This window comes from Diuraphis noxia, unplaced genomic scaffold, assembly GCF_037042655.1.
Source record: "Diuraphis noxia isolate RWA-SAM2 unplaced genomic scaffold, SU_Dnox_SAM2 contig0002, whole genome shotgun sequence".
Lineage (NCBI taxonomy): Eukaryota > Metazoa > Arthropoda > Insecta > Hemiptera > Aphididae > Diuraphis > Diuraphis noxia.
In genome coordinates, this window is record NW_028301712.1 from 17,206,515 (window position 1) to 17,222,456 (window position 15,942).

The 15,942-nt window shown below is 29.6% G+C and overlaps 3 protein-coding genes across 3 annotated transcripts in view; 2 read left to right on the forward strand and 1 right to left on the reverse strand.

Moving 5' to 3' along the window:
- The window catches only part of SLO2 (slowpoke 2), a 198,300-nt gene extending 190,640 nt beyond the window's left edge, over positions 1-7,660 (forward strand). Inside the window, exons 27-29 of the mRNA XM_089218918.1 lie at positions 730-935; positions 1,130-1,586; positions 4,461-7,660. Coding sequence (XP_089075044.1) covers positions 730-935; positions 1,130-1,586; positions 4,461-4,673 — 876 coding nt within the window. The 3' untranslated portion in view covers positions 4,674-7,660. The remainder of the gene's footprint in view (positions 1-729; positions 936-1,129; positions 1,587-4,460) is intronic.
- On the reverse strand, positions 7,588-9,748 carry LOC107163900 (Golgi-associated plant pathogenesis-related protein 1-like). Its single transcript, XM_089218919.1, has 4 exons — positions 9,547-9,748; positions 9,349-9,450; positions 8,427-8,643; positions 7,588-7,922 (listed from the first exon to the last, which is right to left on the reverse strand). Exons 1-4 carry the CDS (start codon positions 9,556-9,558, stop codon positions 7,759-7,761), a joined length of 495 nt encoding a protein of 164 aa, XP_089075045.1. The 5' UTR covers positions 9,559-9,748; the 3' UTR covers positions 7,588-7,758.
- On the forward strand, positions 7,862-14,263 carry LOC149058167 (uncharacterized). Its single transcript, XM_089218920.1, has 3 exons — positions 7,862-7,963; positions 13,521-13,668; positions 13,875-14,263. Exons 2-3 carry the CDS (start codon positions 13,557-13,559, stop codon positions 14,162-14,164), a joined length of 402 nt encoding a protein of 133 aa, XP_089075046.1. The 5' UTR covers positions 7,862-7,963; positions 13,521-13,556; the 3' UTR covers positions 14,165-14,263.
- Positions 14,264-15,942: the final 1,679 nt, after the last annotated feature.

Below are 15,942 nucleotides of genomic sequence, written 5' to 3' on the forward strand. Positions count from 1 at the left end.
GTACCTATATGAAAGTTACATGCGTCACTCATAATTTCTGTCTTCAATTATAATTAAAATTAACTTAATGATCTTTTTCTTTTACTCCATCCTTGACTTAAAGATATGCCAATTAATTAATAATACAATTCAATTATTATTTATCGAATAATAAAATCATTCCGATTAATGATTATTTAATATTTTGTTTCAAAAGAAGGAGGTAAAAATTAAAGATTGTGAATAATTCATATAAAACAGTTAACCTAATTTAATTAGGCAGGTAGTGAAATTATAATATTTTAATATTTTACAAATTTTTTTTCAGTATAGACTTAATATTAATATTATTTAATATCTCTTCTTCTTAAAATAATAATAATACCTAATATGTAACTTATGTACCTACATTTAAAGTACCTATTGATTAAATAATTATACGTTTCATCATAAGCATTGAGTTTTTCGTAAAATAATGTAGAAGTAAAAATAAATCTTTCTACTAGGTAAATTTAGATATTAAAGCTGCAATATGGTAGATATATTTCACTGAAATAAATACATGTTGTTTCAGAGAAATAACCCTACATTTTATTTTACCCCATCTATAGAGTTCATGTCATTGTACTAAAATTTAGATTGATCGCATACACGCGCAATTTGTAATTTACCCATATCGCAATGCAATTAACACAGCTATACCATTATTATTTTTTAATAAAAAACCCTGTGATTGATATATTTACACAGTTTTCAATTAACATGCACGATGACGCCCGGGATAACCATGACAATTTGATCGAGCGAGCAGAAATAGTAAACTTGGTCAGATCTCGAATGGACAGTTTGAATTTACCTGCCGTCGATCACGAAGAAGTCAGCGAGAAACGGAGTAGTCTATCATACGTCATTATCAACCCTAGTTGTGACCTCAAACTCGAAGAGGGTGACATTGTGTAAGCCACGCTTTAAATGCATATTGTGAATGGCACGATTTTATCTCGTTTTTATAATTAAACATGAAATATATTTGTTTTGTTATATTCTCTCACAAATGTCAATATTGATTTTCACTTGCATAGAGTATTATTCGTTTTCAGAACAGTTAAACGGCGTCGTTTCATTTTTGACCGTCGTATTTTTTTTTCAGGTATATTCTACGACCCAGTCCGTTTTCGGCACAGAAAACGTTTGAAAGACACAACAGTCGTCGGAAGTCCAACATAAGTTTCAACTCAACAATCGGACAACTGGGCTTCGGTTCGAGGAGGGGATCGAGTATGGCGTTCCCACCGTTCATGACCAGACCACCGCCGTTGGTTACCACCAAAGCGAACAGCCTGTCATTACCGGACAGCCCGACGGTGGGCAGCGCCCTCCGAGCCCGGTCCAACTCTCTACGTGTAGTCGACGACATACTGTTGAGACGGTCCAATTCGCTTAGACAAGGACTTTCCATGACGTGTAACCGGAAGAGCAGCCTCGAAGAGTTAGGAGTGTCGCACTTTCCCATCGGGTCAATCGCTAATGAACGTAGACCCAGTATGCAAGTAAGCCAAAGCACTCGATCAATGAGAAATATCGTCACTGCGCGAAGGCGGTCTGAGGTAACATTGTAGTTATTTCAGCTAGCCTCCATAATGATTATTATGCACAACGGCTTGAAATTAGAACTATAGAGATTGCACTCAAAAGCTCCTTTTATGCGGGTAGATCACAGCTGTTACGTCTGGATTTTTGTTATTTTTCCGACTTTGTCGTGACGTACCTTGTACTCATTGTATTCGTCATTTAATTTAATCGTTCACCCGCGTTTCGAACCGTGGGCGACTTTGATGCCGCCCGCTGTATTAAATTTAAATTTAGTCTTTGGGACGTTCGTGTATATGCTCAAACCAGAAAAAAAACTTCAACCCACATACCCGCTTTGAAATTTGTGTCACACGGTTTCTACAATGGCTTTTGCCAAATGCATATAAGGTCATTACGTGGATACACACAAACGACCCGAGACGGGACCTTTTGATTTCATCGCCACCGACGCATGCGTATATTGTAATCTATAGTATACTCTCTACATAGTTAATATTGACATTCAGTAAACTACTTTTCATAAAATATAATATCATTGTATTTTTGTATTGATAACACACTAAACATTAATAATATCAAGTAGACTGCAACTAAATCATCATTATTAACGGTGTACGAGCTTATAATTTTTATGGCTAATCAGTATTATTTTATAACGATAATATTAAGTAGAATATTATTTTATTTACCACTTAGAATTATCCATTTGACGTACTACGTTTGTTTTCACAGTCAATTTTGTACACTGCATATTACCATTGATTATAAATACCGATAATTATAATATTAATTATATTATATTATTATTATTATTATTATTATTATAACAATATTTATAATAAATGATACTACCTATTTATATCTGTATAGTAGAATTAATTGTTAGTAACATTATTGTATGATAGTTCCTACATGTTTTCAAAAAAATCGATCTTTGTCAGTTATAATTTTAGATTCTGAGCGGAACGAGGAATGTATTGGTTTTACAATGATGTTTATTTCTTTTTCTTTTTTATTCTGTAAACACTTTTCTTCTTAGTAAACTTGCTCAAAAGTATCAAGAGTAGCATCTTTTCCGAAAGGTCATATTCTTGAGCTGGTACTTTAAAGAGGTCATTTTTTGATATTCGAAACAGCACTCGAAACAAAAACGGTTAAAGGAGAAAAAACGTACGATTTCACGATTTCATAATATCAAATAATTGCGGATGACATTTTCTACCAGAAATATTGCTTCAAATGAAAAATAACAAAAGATCTTTTTTGTTGTATTTTGCATTTTGTTCTTTACGGTTCAGAGTTCGGAAATTGTTGAGCTATTTATAGACATTTTAGTTTTGGGAGTTTTTTTATTGTAATTCGGTTAAAAACATTAGTGAAAACTTGAAATTTGGGCTGCTTTCTTATATTAGCCTTACATGGTAAAATTTTCAAAAAATTTGAGCGACTTTTTAAATCTGAGATTTGAACATTTTTAATAATCTATAATGTTTCCTAGACACAGTGGCGGCGTGAACTATTTTATTTCATGAGGCAAGTATATATGCTCGACCACCACCACCTAAATATTATCACACAGACGCTTCATAACTTATATTTTATAATATATTAATAAAATAATAACGATACAACTTTATAGTGTTTCCGGTTTCGTTCAGTTACCACGATACCACGTTATTGTACACACTACACATAGTGTATTTCCACTTTCCAGTAACCATGAGGTACAAATTATCCTAATCATTGTATAATTATTATAAATAGTATTAGTTGACCACTTGACAATATGTGTATTTTAATATCCATTCAAGGAGGTACCACCACCTAATCGGTCGTGAGGCAATTGCCTCATGAAACACCCTATCACGCCGCCACTGCCTAGACAGATAAACCGTCTCCGCTCAGAATCGTTTTTCGTATACAATGATATTATATCAAATATGTCATGGCTTATGAATATGTATTCAAATTTAATTCCATCCATTACAGTAACCCACTTTTAATCTACTGTACAGCAGATCGACATCCACGACTTACCACTTTTTTTGTTTTTTACTACAATAAATTATTAATTAAATATTTTGCAACAAATGAGATATGAGTTCTGATGAAAATAAAATAAAAACTAAAGCTGTAGGAATTTCGGTACAACAATCTTCACTCGACCGGTGGCGCCCAGGAAAGTTAACAAGTATAATGCAACTATATTTGTTCTCGAGGGGGCGGTTGTATATTACTGCAGGTGTCACAGGGAATTTTATAAATTTATAACATAAGCTAGTCTATAACCAATAATTCCTTGAATTACAGTGATTAATAAGTGAAATATTTTATAAATAAAAATTTGGGTGGGTAGTTGACTAACTTTTTTTAACTGTACGTGCTCTTAAAACACCTGTATGCGCCACTGCATCACTCAGTATATTTTGAAGAATGTAATTATTGTTCGTTAGTTTCCACTCTTTAATGAACTTTAAATTAACCCAAAAAAAATATAGTGTAAGTACTACATACTTCAGACTTGTATATTTCTACAATTGTACAAAAAACAAAATTGACTAAGAAAGCGAGTGTCTTGCATCAAAAATAAAAAACACGCAACAGCCCATATCAAACGAAATAATACGACTTTAATGACTAGATACCTTCATCCCCACTACCTCCACAAAAAACCACCACTTTAAACTATTCCGTAATATACCATGTACAGCACACGTTCAGGCCACAACCCTTCAACCCCAACCACCACCGCCCTCCACCATCCTAACTAACGCCTACACCCCAAACCCGCCACCACCGCCGTTACGACACCCACTGACCCGATTCGGCCGGTGACAAACGCCTCCTGCACGACGACGCTCATGCCGGCCACCGTTGTCTGTTTGCAGCTGCACCCGAGCGAGATGAGCGGCAGTGCCATTAAGATCGCGCTGAACGGCAGCATCGGGCTGGAGGTGACTCCGCCGGAAGAGGTGTCCTCGCCAGGCATGTCCAGCAACACAAGCATGGTGACAGTACCGTCATTGCACCATCCGCCGTTGCCGTCGCCGGTCATGTCGCCGCACTCGTCGCACGAACACTTGCAGGGCACGATTGTATGATACAACTTGATGTGGGGCAAACGGAAGAGCAACAACGCTCGCAACAAGTGGCTGTGAACGCACGTCACTCACGTTCTTCCCGATTGCTTCCACATCCGTCCACCGATATTATATTACCTACTAAAATTGTATAATATAATATCATAATAAAATACATCATCACACGCGAGCAACAATGACAACGACAACGACAACCACGACAATTATTTTGTTTATGATACACTACATACCTATACACAATACTCACACTTTATTAGGTACGAGGCGTCAGTATTGAAAATATTACGAGCAGCTGAACTAAACCATTCTCACGCCTTTTTCCGTTGATAATGAGATTATTCATTTAGGGATATTGATTATTGTGATTAAATAACTGTTCTCGTTTTTTATCAACTTTAAACACAAATAGGTACCTACCGAATAAGTAAATAAAGACAATAATCTCATGCAAATATTTCAAAACGAGTTTTCGACTTTTAAGAAGAAGAAAAAATGTTTACGTAATCGTTACAAGAAAAATGTGTGTAATGTATAAAAACTTGTGATTTATCCTACTCAAATCCCGACTTGGCATTTCATGGGTAACTCTAATGTCTACACATATATATAAATGCGTACGCAGATTCATATTACAATATTTTACTGTTATTGTATATTTGTTGAAGATAAAAATACAACATATCCGTAACAAAATATCATCACATTCTACGCAGTCTTCACATTCACCGTTATTATATTTTATTTGTATGTGAAGATGAGCGAACGCAGTCGATGTTTTTCTGCAATTATGGCACCGTCACGTGGGAAATCAAAACGATTATGTGCCAAAATAAATATACACATAACTACTATATGTACCTATATATGTGTATAATAATAAAAATGTAAAAGTATAAAAAATCTACAATGAGAATACAATTTCATTCGGTTAGGATTGGGGACTTATACGGAACTCGTAGGGTAAAGAATAAACAGGTAGATTGGTACATACGAAGCGTCGGTCGGCGGCGAAATGGTATTTTTTTTATTTTTATTTTTTTTTGAGATGATCCTTATTACCAACAAACAGGGTTGTACGATTTTGTTTCTAAGCGAAATTTTCCGTCAACACAAGAGTAACTGCAACACGCGACGAGTACATTTGAGTATATTATTTCACTATAATTGGTTCTTACTTTTTTCTATAAAACCCATCTAGTTACTCCGAATAAAACAAAAACTTTTCCAAGCCACATTTTTCACCATAACAATATAAAAATGCATATAAAGGTACCATTAAAACACATATCAATCAAATATTTCGAAATTTGATGCATTTCAAGCAATTAGTTTTCGGCGATATGACTTATCTATGTGCTATGACTATCTACGTGCGATTTATTACATTGAAATATATACATATATATATTTTATTATTTTTCATATTCTATTCACTAAACAATAACCATATCATTATTGATGTCATCATGCACCGTGTTTATATTGCGTCATAATATTCTCTGTGTTGGTAAATATCTTATTGTAACCACAATTATTAATTTTGATTAAAGTAATATTATAATTATGTAAACGATTTGTGAGGATAAACAATTATTGACTCCAACTTCCGAATTTTGATTTCAGTTTACAATATTCTTCGGCAGATGTTAAATACGTTTTTGTGTATCGATTTTAAATAATTTAAATGAAATATAATTACAATAAGAAAAAATATTTCTAGATAATATTATATCTACTAAAAACAGGGGAAAATATTTATATTTTCCATAGTTCTGTTCTTGGTTTGATTACAATGTTAAAATGGACATTCGGGATTTGATAATACTCCGAGATATAATTAAAATAACTATAATGTTTCAATACTGTTATTTACGTGTTTCAAGATCCATTCATTCACAGACGATGAATTACATTTCTACCTATTGTGTTACAAGTTAGCACATTATTTTTAATTACGATGATGGAATTCGATTTTTTTAAATTGTCCTAGAATCTAGATAATGTTAACGATTGTATATTTATTTTTCCATGGTCCTGGTTATTGAAAAATAATACTCAAGCTGTTGACACAAATGAGGGGTTTGATTGCCATTGTAGAGTGCATACCAGACAGATATAAACTAAAACAATAAAGTAGGTATACGATTCTATTAGAAAACCCCAAAATTAAATCAGTGATGTACCTCCCTTTATATTGTATTAATTGTTATAAACTAAGATATTATTGTATACATATTTTCTTACTTGCACGCTTTATTGTATTATTATAGTTATATATATATCGTGCCCCGTTTTTATTTTCTTGTTGACGTTCATAAAATGTATACCTGATGTTGTAAATTTTGCAAGTTTTTGTGTCATTGGTGAACACATGAACCTGGGACCATTTGATTTGTCAATACGCGATTGATGTGAGTGTTATACTAAAATATTATTATAGTATACGAAAATGAAAAAAATACATTAAAAATACCAATAGGTAGGTATATAAATATATACCTATAGGTATATCTTGTCGTTCGTTAAACTCAAAGCAAAAAATTAACTAAACTTGTAGACATTTTATATATAGGACATCGCCATGGTGATGAAATTTGTCTAGACTTTAGTTCCTATATATTTATGACTCTATTTATATAACATTATATCAATGTATGAAAATCATACAAAGTAGACTTAATCGATAAATGTATGTACATGTATATTTATATTTTAAGTCATAGACTATTTGTCGTATTATATTAAATATGTATTAATGTGATAGCATTATTTTCTTATACTACGAGTACAATATCACACGCTGACGTTTTGGTACATGCGATATTGTTCAACTGTGGGAACAATGATAAATAATAGAGACTAATTATCTTACTCTCGAACCCTTGTATCTTTTGTATTGACATAACTAAAAGCCTTATTAGCGTAAAGTTATCTTTATTGAATAATTATTATATGAAATTAAAATTTAAAATTGAATTCAAACAACATTGTTGATCGTGTTTTTTTTTATCTCCCAAACAAGAATCGATTTGAATATAATATTTTAGTGTGTATACATTTATTAATTTAGTTGTGACTCATCTGATCATGGAACAATTGATGCTTGCAATACTTGATCTTTAAATTGCGATCTAATATTTCCGTGTGGGTCATAATTACACACTACGTATAATTTTCCAGATTTAGAACTTTTGGCTGCACCAACGCCCAGCTCACTACTGTCCTTCCAAATAACTTGAGTAAAGTGAACTGAAAAAAATAATGAAATTATTGAATTTCATAAATTACCGGTAAGTAACGAGAAAATATATTTATTTTTATACGTGTATAATGTATATTCTACTTTTTAATTTAATTTAGAAATTACATTAAAATTATAAAATATTTAAATGTATCAATCTATTTATTGCTAAAATGTTTATTTCTGTGTTTGTATCTATTGAATGTACTAAAACCTATTAGCAATAACGTATACAAAATATATAATTAAAAACCAAAAATCATATAATTTCATTGATGAAACTGTATATCACAATTCACGATGATAGTTAAACTAAACAAATAAATATCTTTTTAAGCAAATTAAACGAATGTTAAAAACAAAAATAATTCAAATGTTGAACACTACTATTAAAAATAAATCTAAAAAATTGAATAATTTTACGTTTTAAACGTTTAATAAATTAATTTCTAAATTACTCATAAGAAAAAATGTTTAAGACAGGAAATAGTCAAAGATTATTTTTAAATTACAAGCTCTTGTGGAAGCAGCCATGTCATCGTTTGATCCTTGAAAATCAAAATATTTTATTTCATTATACCAGCTATTTACTGCTTTAATGCCCAATTCGGTTACTTGTTCTGTTGACTTAATGATGTAAATATTCTCACCATAGGCATTATTTGGGCGATGTGACGCTACGTCTCTTTTAGCCAGTTCATCAGCCCAATGTTGACTAATGTCGTTTAACTGAAAAAAATATTTATACAAAACAAGTAATATTAAAATGAAAATTTGAAGTGAAATTATTTATTGTTAAATGGATTAAGAAGTTACTATTATGATTTATATTTTATTATAAACAGTTGTATTAAGTTTATACCTAACCTAACCATTTTTAAAATATAATAAATAATTTAAAACAATGAAATTCAATACATGTTATTATAGTATAGATACTAGATAGTAGATACCATTTTTTTTTTAAATATTTTAGAATAAAAATAGAGACGTTACATAAATTATAAATTTCTCTTTCATTTAGAATGAAAATTGGTTATTATATATTATACATAATTACTGAGTTAGATTAGCTATTATTTCGTAACTACTCAACAAATCAATAGTGATATACCTACTTCAAAAATGTAAGTAAATGTTAAATTTTTTCTCACTAATTCTGTAATATTTACTTTAAAACACCTTAAAAAATAATTATATAATCTCGTCATCTTTACAATGACACCTCTTCCCCACAAAAAAAAATCCTTGATTAGTATATGAATAGAATATTTACATTATATTGTATCAAACACTATAAATTCTATTTTTTATACATTTTACATTTTTTTTTTTTATATATTTAATAATTTTAGCATAAAAAAAGTATTTCAGGTGAGATATATGTAAGTAAATTATTCAATTACTAAAAAGTATTAATATAAAATTACAAACCTTTGAATTGATTTCCAAAGGAGGCACGTTATGTTTCTTTCTGTAGAAGTTATGCCTATCTAATGCATCTGTTATAACATTTTTAGTCTCATCGTCGTCTTTCTGTATTAATTATTTAAAAAATAAAACAAATTTAACTAAATATTTGAAGTTACTGTTAATTAAATTTTTTAAATTTTGTAGAATATTGAAACTTACATTTAGTGCCATATTGATAAATATAATATTTTAAATGTTAATCAACTTATTTTATAATCATCGACTATATAAAATTAGTAAACTAGTTAATACAATTAAAAAATATTCAAGCCAAATAACGAAAATGTTTGCAAGTTACAAACTCTTAGGAGTAACTTTTAAATATAATTTTACCATAGGTAATATCAAATAAACTAAACAACATTAACCTGTCTGCTTTTATTTTATTCTGAGTTGTATTATCTAACTACTTAATAATAGGTTTACTCACATATACCTTACACATTTATTGCATTTTAAGTGATTCGCACTATAAACTTTTATTATTGTAGTCAAAAATAATATTTGTTAACTGCCACAAATTTAATTTATGGAGTGTTTATAATTTGAAAGATAGGAAATAATATATTAAGTCATAAAGATATATAAAATTAGATAACCTCTCAATATATGAACCATATTGTGACTCATAGTTTTCATTGTTTGAGTACAAATAAATTATATTATTGTTAAAATAAATAGTTTATGGATAAGGCTAATAAAATAAGGATTTTCCTTTAATAAAACATTAAATAGCATAGTTATACATAATTTAAACATACTATATTTTCGTGCTTGAAAAAGTACATTTAAAACTGATATTATTATTTATATATTCTGCCAACATGTAATACTGAATTATACAGATGATTTCAACTTGTTTTTTGGTAAACCAATCTTAATTCAGAATTATTTTTTAAATATTTTCGAATAAATATCTAGTTTTATTAACAAATAATAATTGTATAATAAAATTATTAAGTTATACGCCATATTGAGCTTTATTTTTTTGAACAGTAGGCATGTTATATTTGGTTAGCAAATTATCTTAATCAGCAATTTCTAATATTAACTTTTAAGTTAATTTTTAATTAATTATAACTTTTAACTTTTTTTTCCTATACATAGCAACTCATCAATCAAAAATATTAATTACCTTGACTAACGTTACTTCTTTATAATCTGTTGAGCAAAGTTCATCGAATGATCATGCCTGAGACTGGCCGTTAGATAATAATGGCATCAATTACAATAATTTATTGTATGAACTTAAGAAATATTTTAATTTTATTATGATTATTATGGTTATTGATATTTGCTATGATTATTATTATTACTAATTTTCATATGTGTAATTTAAGAATAATTAAAATAATTATCGTTAGTAAAATATTTTATATAAATACTTATTTAATAAAAATAAAAATTCGATTATTTTAAGATTTTTTAGACATTTTAAGTTTGAAACACCAATTAAGATGATCTTTACTCGACATTTTACCATTGAAGAAATCTAAAATAAAATCTATGAACTGTAATAAATTTACAAATGTACCAACTATACGAAATTAATTATTAAATAAAACACAAAGTGTTTTGTGTACGTTAACTATGTTATTACAATAGATAATTATACATATAACCAAAACAAAAAACTCAACGCTACTTTAACAGGACAGATGGAAAAAAAGTGGGAGGACTTACCTATATCATTAGTGTTTAATATATATAGTACCTATCCCTGTATTGTGCATTTTCTATATTAAGTGTTAACTCCAGTCGTATAGAATATATCGAAAAAAATAGTTAACCGAGAACTGGGTAATTAGGATATCAGAATATGTCAATTATAAATAAAATATAATTTAATATGATTTATTTATTATATATATACATAATACATATAAATTCCAAAGTGAATAGGTATATTTAAAAACCCATCCAAAGACAGCAGGGTATATGTCTACATCATTAGTCGTTGTATAAATTGTTAATCAACTACCTGCAAATACTGGATTCTTCATTCCTCGTCAATGGAATCGTATTCAGAAATTATATAAAACACGTGTGATTTTCACATACCACTATATTGGTACTTGAAACACCCACCATCACACACGTGAGAAACTGACAGTATAGTACATTTTAGTCTTTGCCAACCACTGGCACAGACGTTTAACAAAATTAAAGACCGTTGAGAGGACGCTACACCCACATGTATTGTCTCCATCTTACAAGTGTGTAACATAGCTCAGCAGATCATGGTAAACATATATGAATGGACTACAGATCTATATCTGTATAGCACTTAAACACTTAAGCACTGAAAGTCTATGTTGTAGCATACATAAATGAATAAATTTTTAATGCAAAATAAATAATCGCACTAGAAGACTATTTAAAATAAGTATAAAATCCAAACAACTACAATACTAAAATGTCTATCTACTAGTTACAAGTGGACAACATAGCAAACTTTACGCTCAGACGGTCACGTTTAGCTCCGTTAGTTTAAAATTTTGAGTGAGTGACCTGTTATAAAAATTAAAGGCAACATTATTATCGAAGGCTTCTCATAAGCTTTTTATTATATTTTAATTTTAAAGCGAGTTATGAGTGTTTTAAGATATACAAACAATTTACAATTTTAAAATACACATAACTCGCTTTAAAATTAAAATTTAATAAAAAATCCTATGAGAAGCCCTCGAAAATAATGTTACCTTTAATTTTTATGAAAGGACAATTCACACTAAATTTTAAACTGATGGAGCTAAATGTGATCTACTGAGCGTAAAATTTGGTATGTTACGCACTTGTAAAACGAAGACAACACATGCGGATGTAGCGTCCTGTTAGGTTTAATGAAGTTTGCGTTTGCCTAAGTTGCGTAACGAATTGTAAAAATAACATCTAAATTAACGAGTAACATTGTTTTCCATGTTGCACAGTAACTTATAATTTGAATAATATTTTATTATCACGTTATTTTTTTTCCTAATAGCCCCATATATGTAAAATGCCTAGGTATTTGATGGCTAATGCTTTATTTAATAAAAAAAAATTGACAAATAGGGATATAAAATATTATTTATTAACTATAATATTATTTGTATGTATATTCTAAATAATAAATAGACACCTACTAAACTATACTGTTTAAGTATTTTTCAGTAATTCTTAACTCAATAATAGTAATAATAATAACATAATATATAATTATGATGTGACATCAAATTCTTTCAAAGATATTAATAAATTCATAGAAATTCGTAGAAATACAATATTTTCAACTGTAATATAATGTATCTTGTATAAATAAACTTATAACAGTAATAATTGTGAAACATTTCCCTTCGATTCGTTATCATTATATTTCAATTTTTATTATGCACCTCATATTATTAAGATGATACCTAGCCACCTAAATATAAAATATTGTGTAATATTTTAAATAATTTTAATACCAATATAATAATATTTTTCGTATATCGTGGTGTACATAACCACTAAATATTTTGTATTTCTAAGAGCAACCAAAAAAGTTTTATAATAAATAACAATACATAGTTTTACAGTTCTTAAAAAGTTAAAACATTTTTGGAATTCAAGCTTATGTGGTCGAAATTGACTAAGGTAGGTAGAAATATAAAAATATGATGATTTATTCCTTAGGAACAAGCAGCATTTTTACAATAAAATATATTTCATAACTTATTTTAAATATATTTTATGTTTATACACCTTTAATATAATATGCTGATATTGGAATAGTAGAAAGTCATTATAGAGTAGGTACTACACTAAAATAAATATTGAATGGTGAAGCTTGTGTATGTAGAGTGAAACAATTGGCTTCAGTACCTTTAGGTTTTCTTTTATTGATATTACACCCATGAACTATGTTGACAATATATTCTTGATAATAACGCCATTTAAAGACGAAATTGTGTCAAACTATAGTGCAAAATATACGTGTCTAACAATAATATTATGTCATTTCATAAATAAGTAATTTTGAGCACTAAAGACAATGCCCGGGAAATTACATGATTTTCTAATCATAATTTTTTACTAAATACTGAATTATTTATACAAATTACAAACATAATACTAGTATTAATGAATAAATATTTAATTTTTTTTTTCAATAGCAGGTACATAATACAGAAAGTCAATCATTTTTGTAAATGATGGAAAAATTCAGAAAGGAGTTACAAGCACTATTAAATAGCACCAATACGGTGCGTAAGATGACAGACAATTCAATAAAATCTGCCATGAAATTAAATCGTTATACAAGTATAACTTATAACACAATATAATTTATTGTATTTTCATATTAAAACTTAATGAAGTCGGAAACCATTTTGAAATCGTCGGAATTTATTAGTAGTACTTACTCTGTAAAGTAAACTTTTATAACGTAAAAATAATACGTAGAGAACCTTTATTAACGTATAAGCACACTTTTCTTACGTAGTATTACTCTTATTTTTTGTACCTAGGTACACCATATCGTGTGAATCGAAATGGACTCACAAAAAGTAACACTGACAATCTCGCGCACCTCGTCAATAATCGCAACACCGTTAATGAGATGAGAGGCATTTCTTCCGTGGATAAAAGGACAGTAAATGCGCCAAAACGATTAAAGAAGATTGTATCGAAATGTTTTAAATCACATTTTCTACTCAGCCGAAAAACCCCAAAGAGAAGGAGAAATTTTTTGAAGTTCAACTCGTTGAAGTATTATACGCCAACCTTGCCGGCTATTCCGGAGGGTTCGATATTGTAAGAAAAAAATCTTATCGTTACAATACTCTGAAAACAATCCAACTGCATAACAACCATATAAATATGTTATAATTGTGTCATTGACTGCTGCTTAGGTACAACAGCTTTCAACATTAGTCTGTGAAATACAATAATAATATCATACACTCTTATGTACATCTATTTATAGTTATATCGTCGACATGTTTTCGGACGTATTAAACGATACGATGTCATAACGACAATAAGTCGTTCTCAAGTTATATTTTTTGCTACAGTTTATCCCTTCAAAATAGCCAGCAGTGTTGGCGTACAATACTTGAACATATTAAACTTAAAACCGATCTCCTTTACTTCGGGTGAGTTGAAATAGTTTTAAAATGCAGTTAAAAATATTTTGATGGTACCTTTTTCACGCGTTTTCAGTTATCTACGGTGGCAATGTCCTTCTTTCTTCAAGTTCTGCGAATATGAATCAATATTGTCCTGATGCTCGAGTCTGTTCGTATATGAAAACTCGAAAACGACTTTTGCTTGGTTTTTGATTCCCAAAAACCGTTGTTTAAAATAATTGTGAATGCGTATATGGCGGGAAATAAAGTTATATAGGTACACACGCATTAATAGTCATCCAGCGACAATCTAAGTACGATAAATTGTAGACGATCAGATGTGATAAATAATTCTTTTTTTTAATGTACTTACGTCATGTTCATATCAAAATAAACACGTTATGCTAATATTGTCCGTTTTATCTATATCTGCAGCACTTTAGCTGTTAATTATAGTAATTTCCTTATATAGTTTTATAAGCTATAAAAACTCAGATACTTCAAGTTCGAATTATTATGGTGTCGGTGTGTTAAAAACATAATACTCTTGTAGGGTGATTCACCAAGCATGCTCAGTGCTCACCCCTTTTTTCTTTAACTGCAAATATTCAAAATCTGACTATGGAATTTTTCAATATGCTTAAAGACAACTGTTTCAAAAACTATAATTATTTTATAGTTTTTACCGAAGAGATCACTTTTATTTTTAACAACGTCGGTCATATCTTCAACAAATCAAAACTATTCACTATCTATATTTTACTCTACAGCCATAAACAGGAATTCTTCTAATTAGTTTTATTATTAGTTCGATATATATATACTATATGTATGGACAGCCAGCGGGCCAATATATCCTTCAGACATAGTTGTGCACCACTTTCCAAGTCACTTGTATTTTTGTAATTTTAATACGTACATATATGTTGTTAACACAATATAAATCCAAAAAAATCCCCCCCCCCCCCGTGTTACTGGCAACTTCTCCATATTACAGAACACAAAAATAATAGGTTCGAAAAAAAAGCACACCGAAGCAGTCTTCCTAAATATAGCAAAAGCGTTCGATAAGGTCTGGCACGACGGACTACAATACAAACTGAAATGCCTTAACACACCTACAGCTATCTTTAACATCATTAAATCCTTTCTCTATTCACGCAGTTTTACCGTCCAAATTATATGAAACTAACTCGGATATCAAACAAATTAATACAGGTGTACCACAAGGATCAAAACTATCTCTAATACTTTTCAACTTATACATATCCGACTTCCCCAAAACAGTGAACACTGAAATAGCTCGGTACGCGGACGATAGTGTTATATATTCTAGCTCTGATAAAGTAGAAAAGGTAATAGAAAACCTCCAAAGTCATATCGACGAAGTTCAAAAATAGACACAAAGTTGGAAAATTTTCCTCAACTCATCGAAAAGCTCAGCGGTTTTTTTCATTCTACGTAGAAC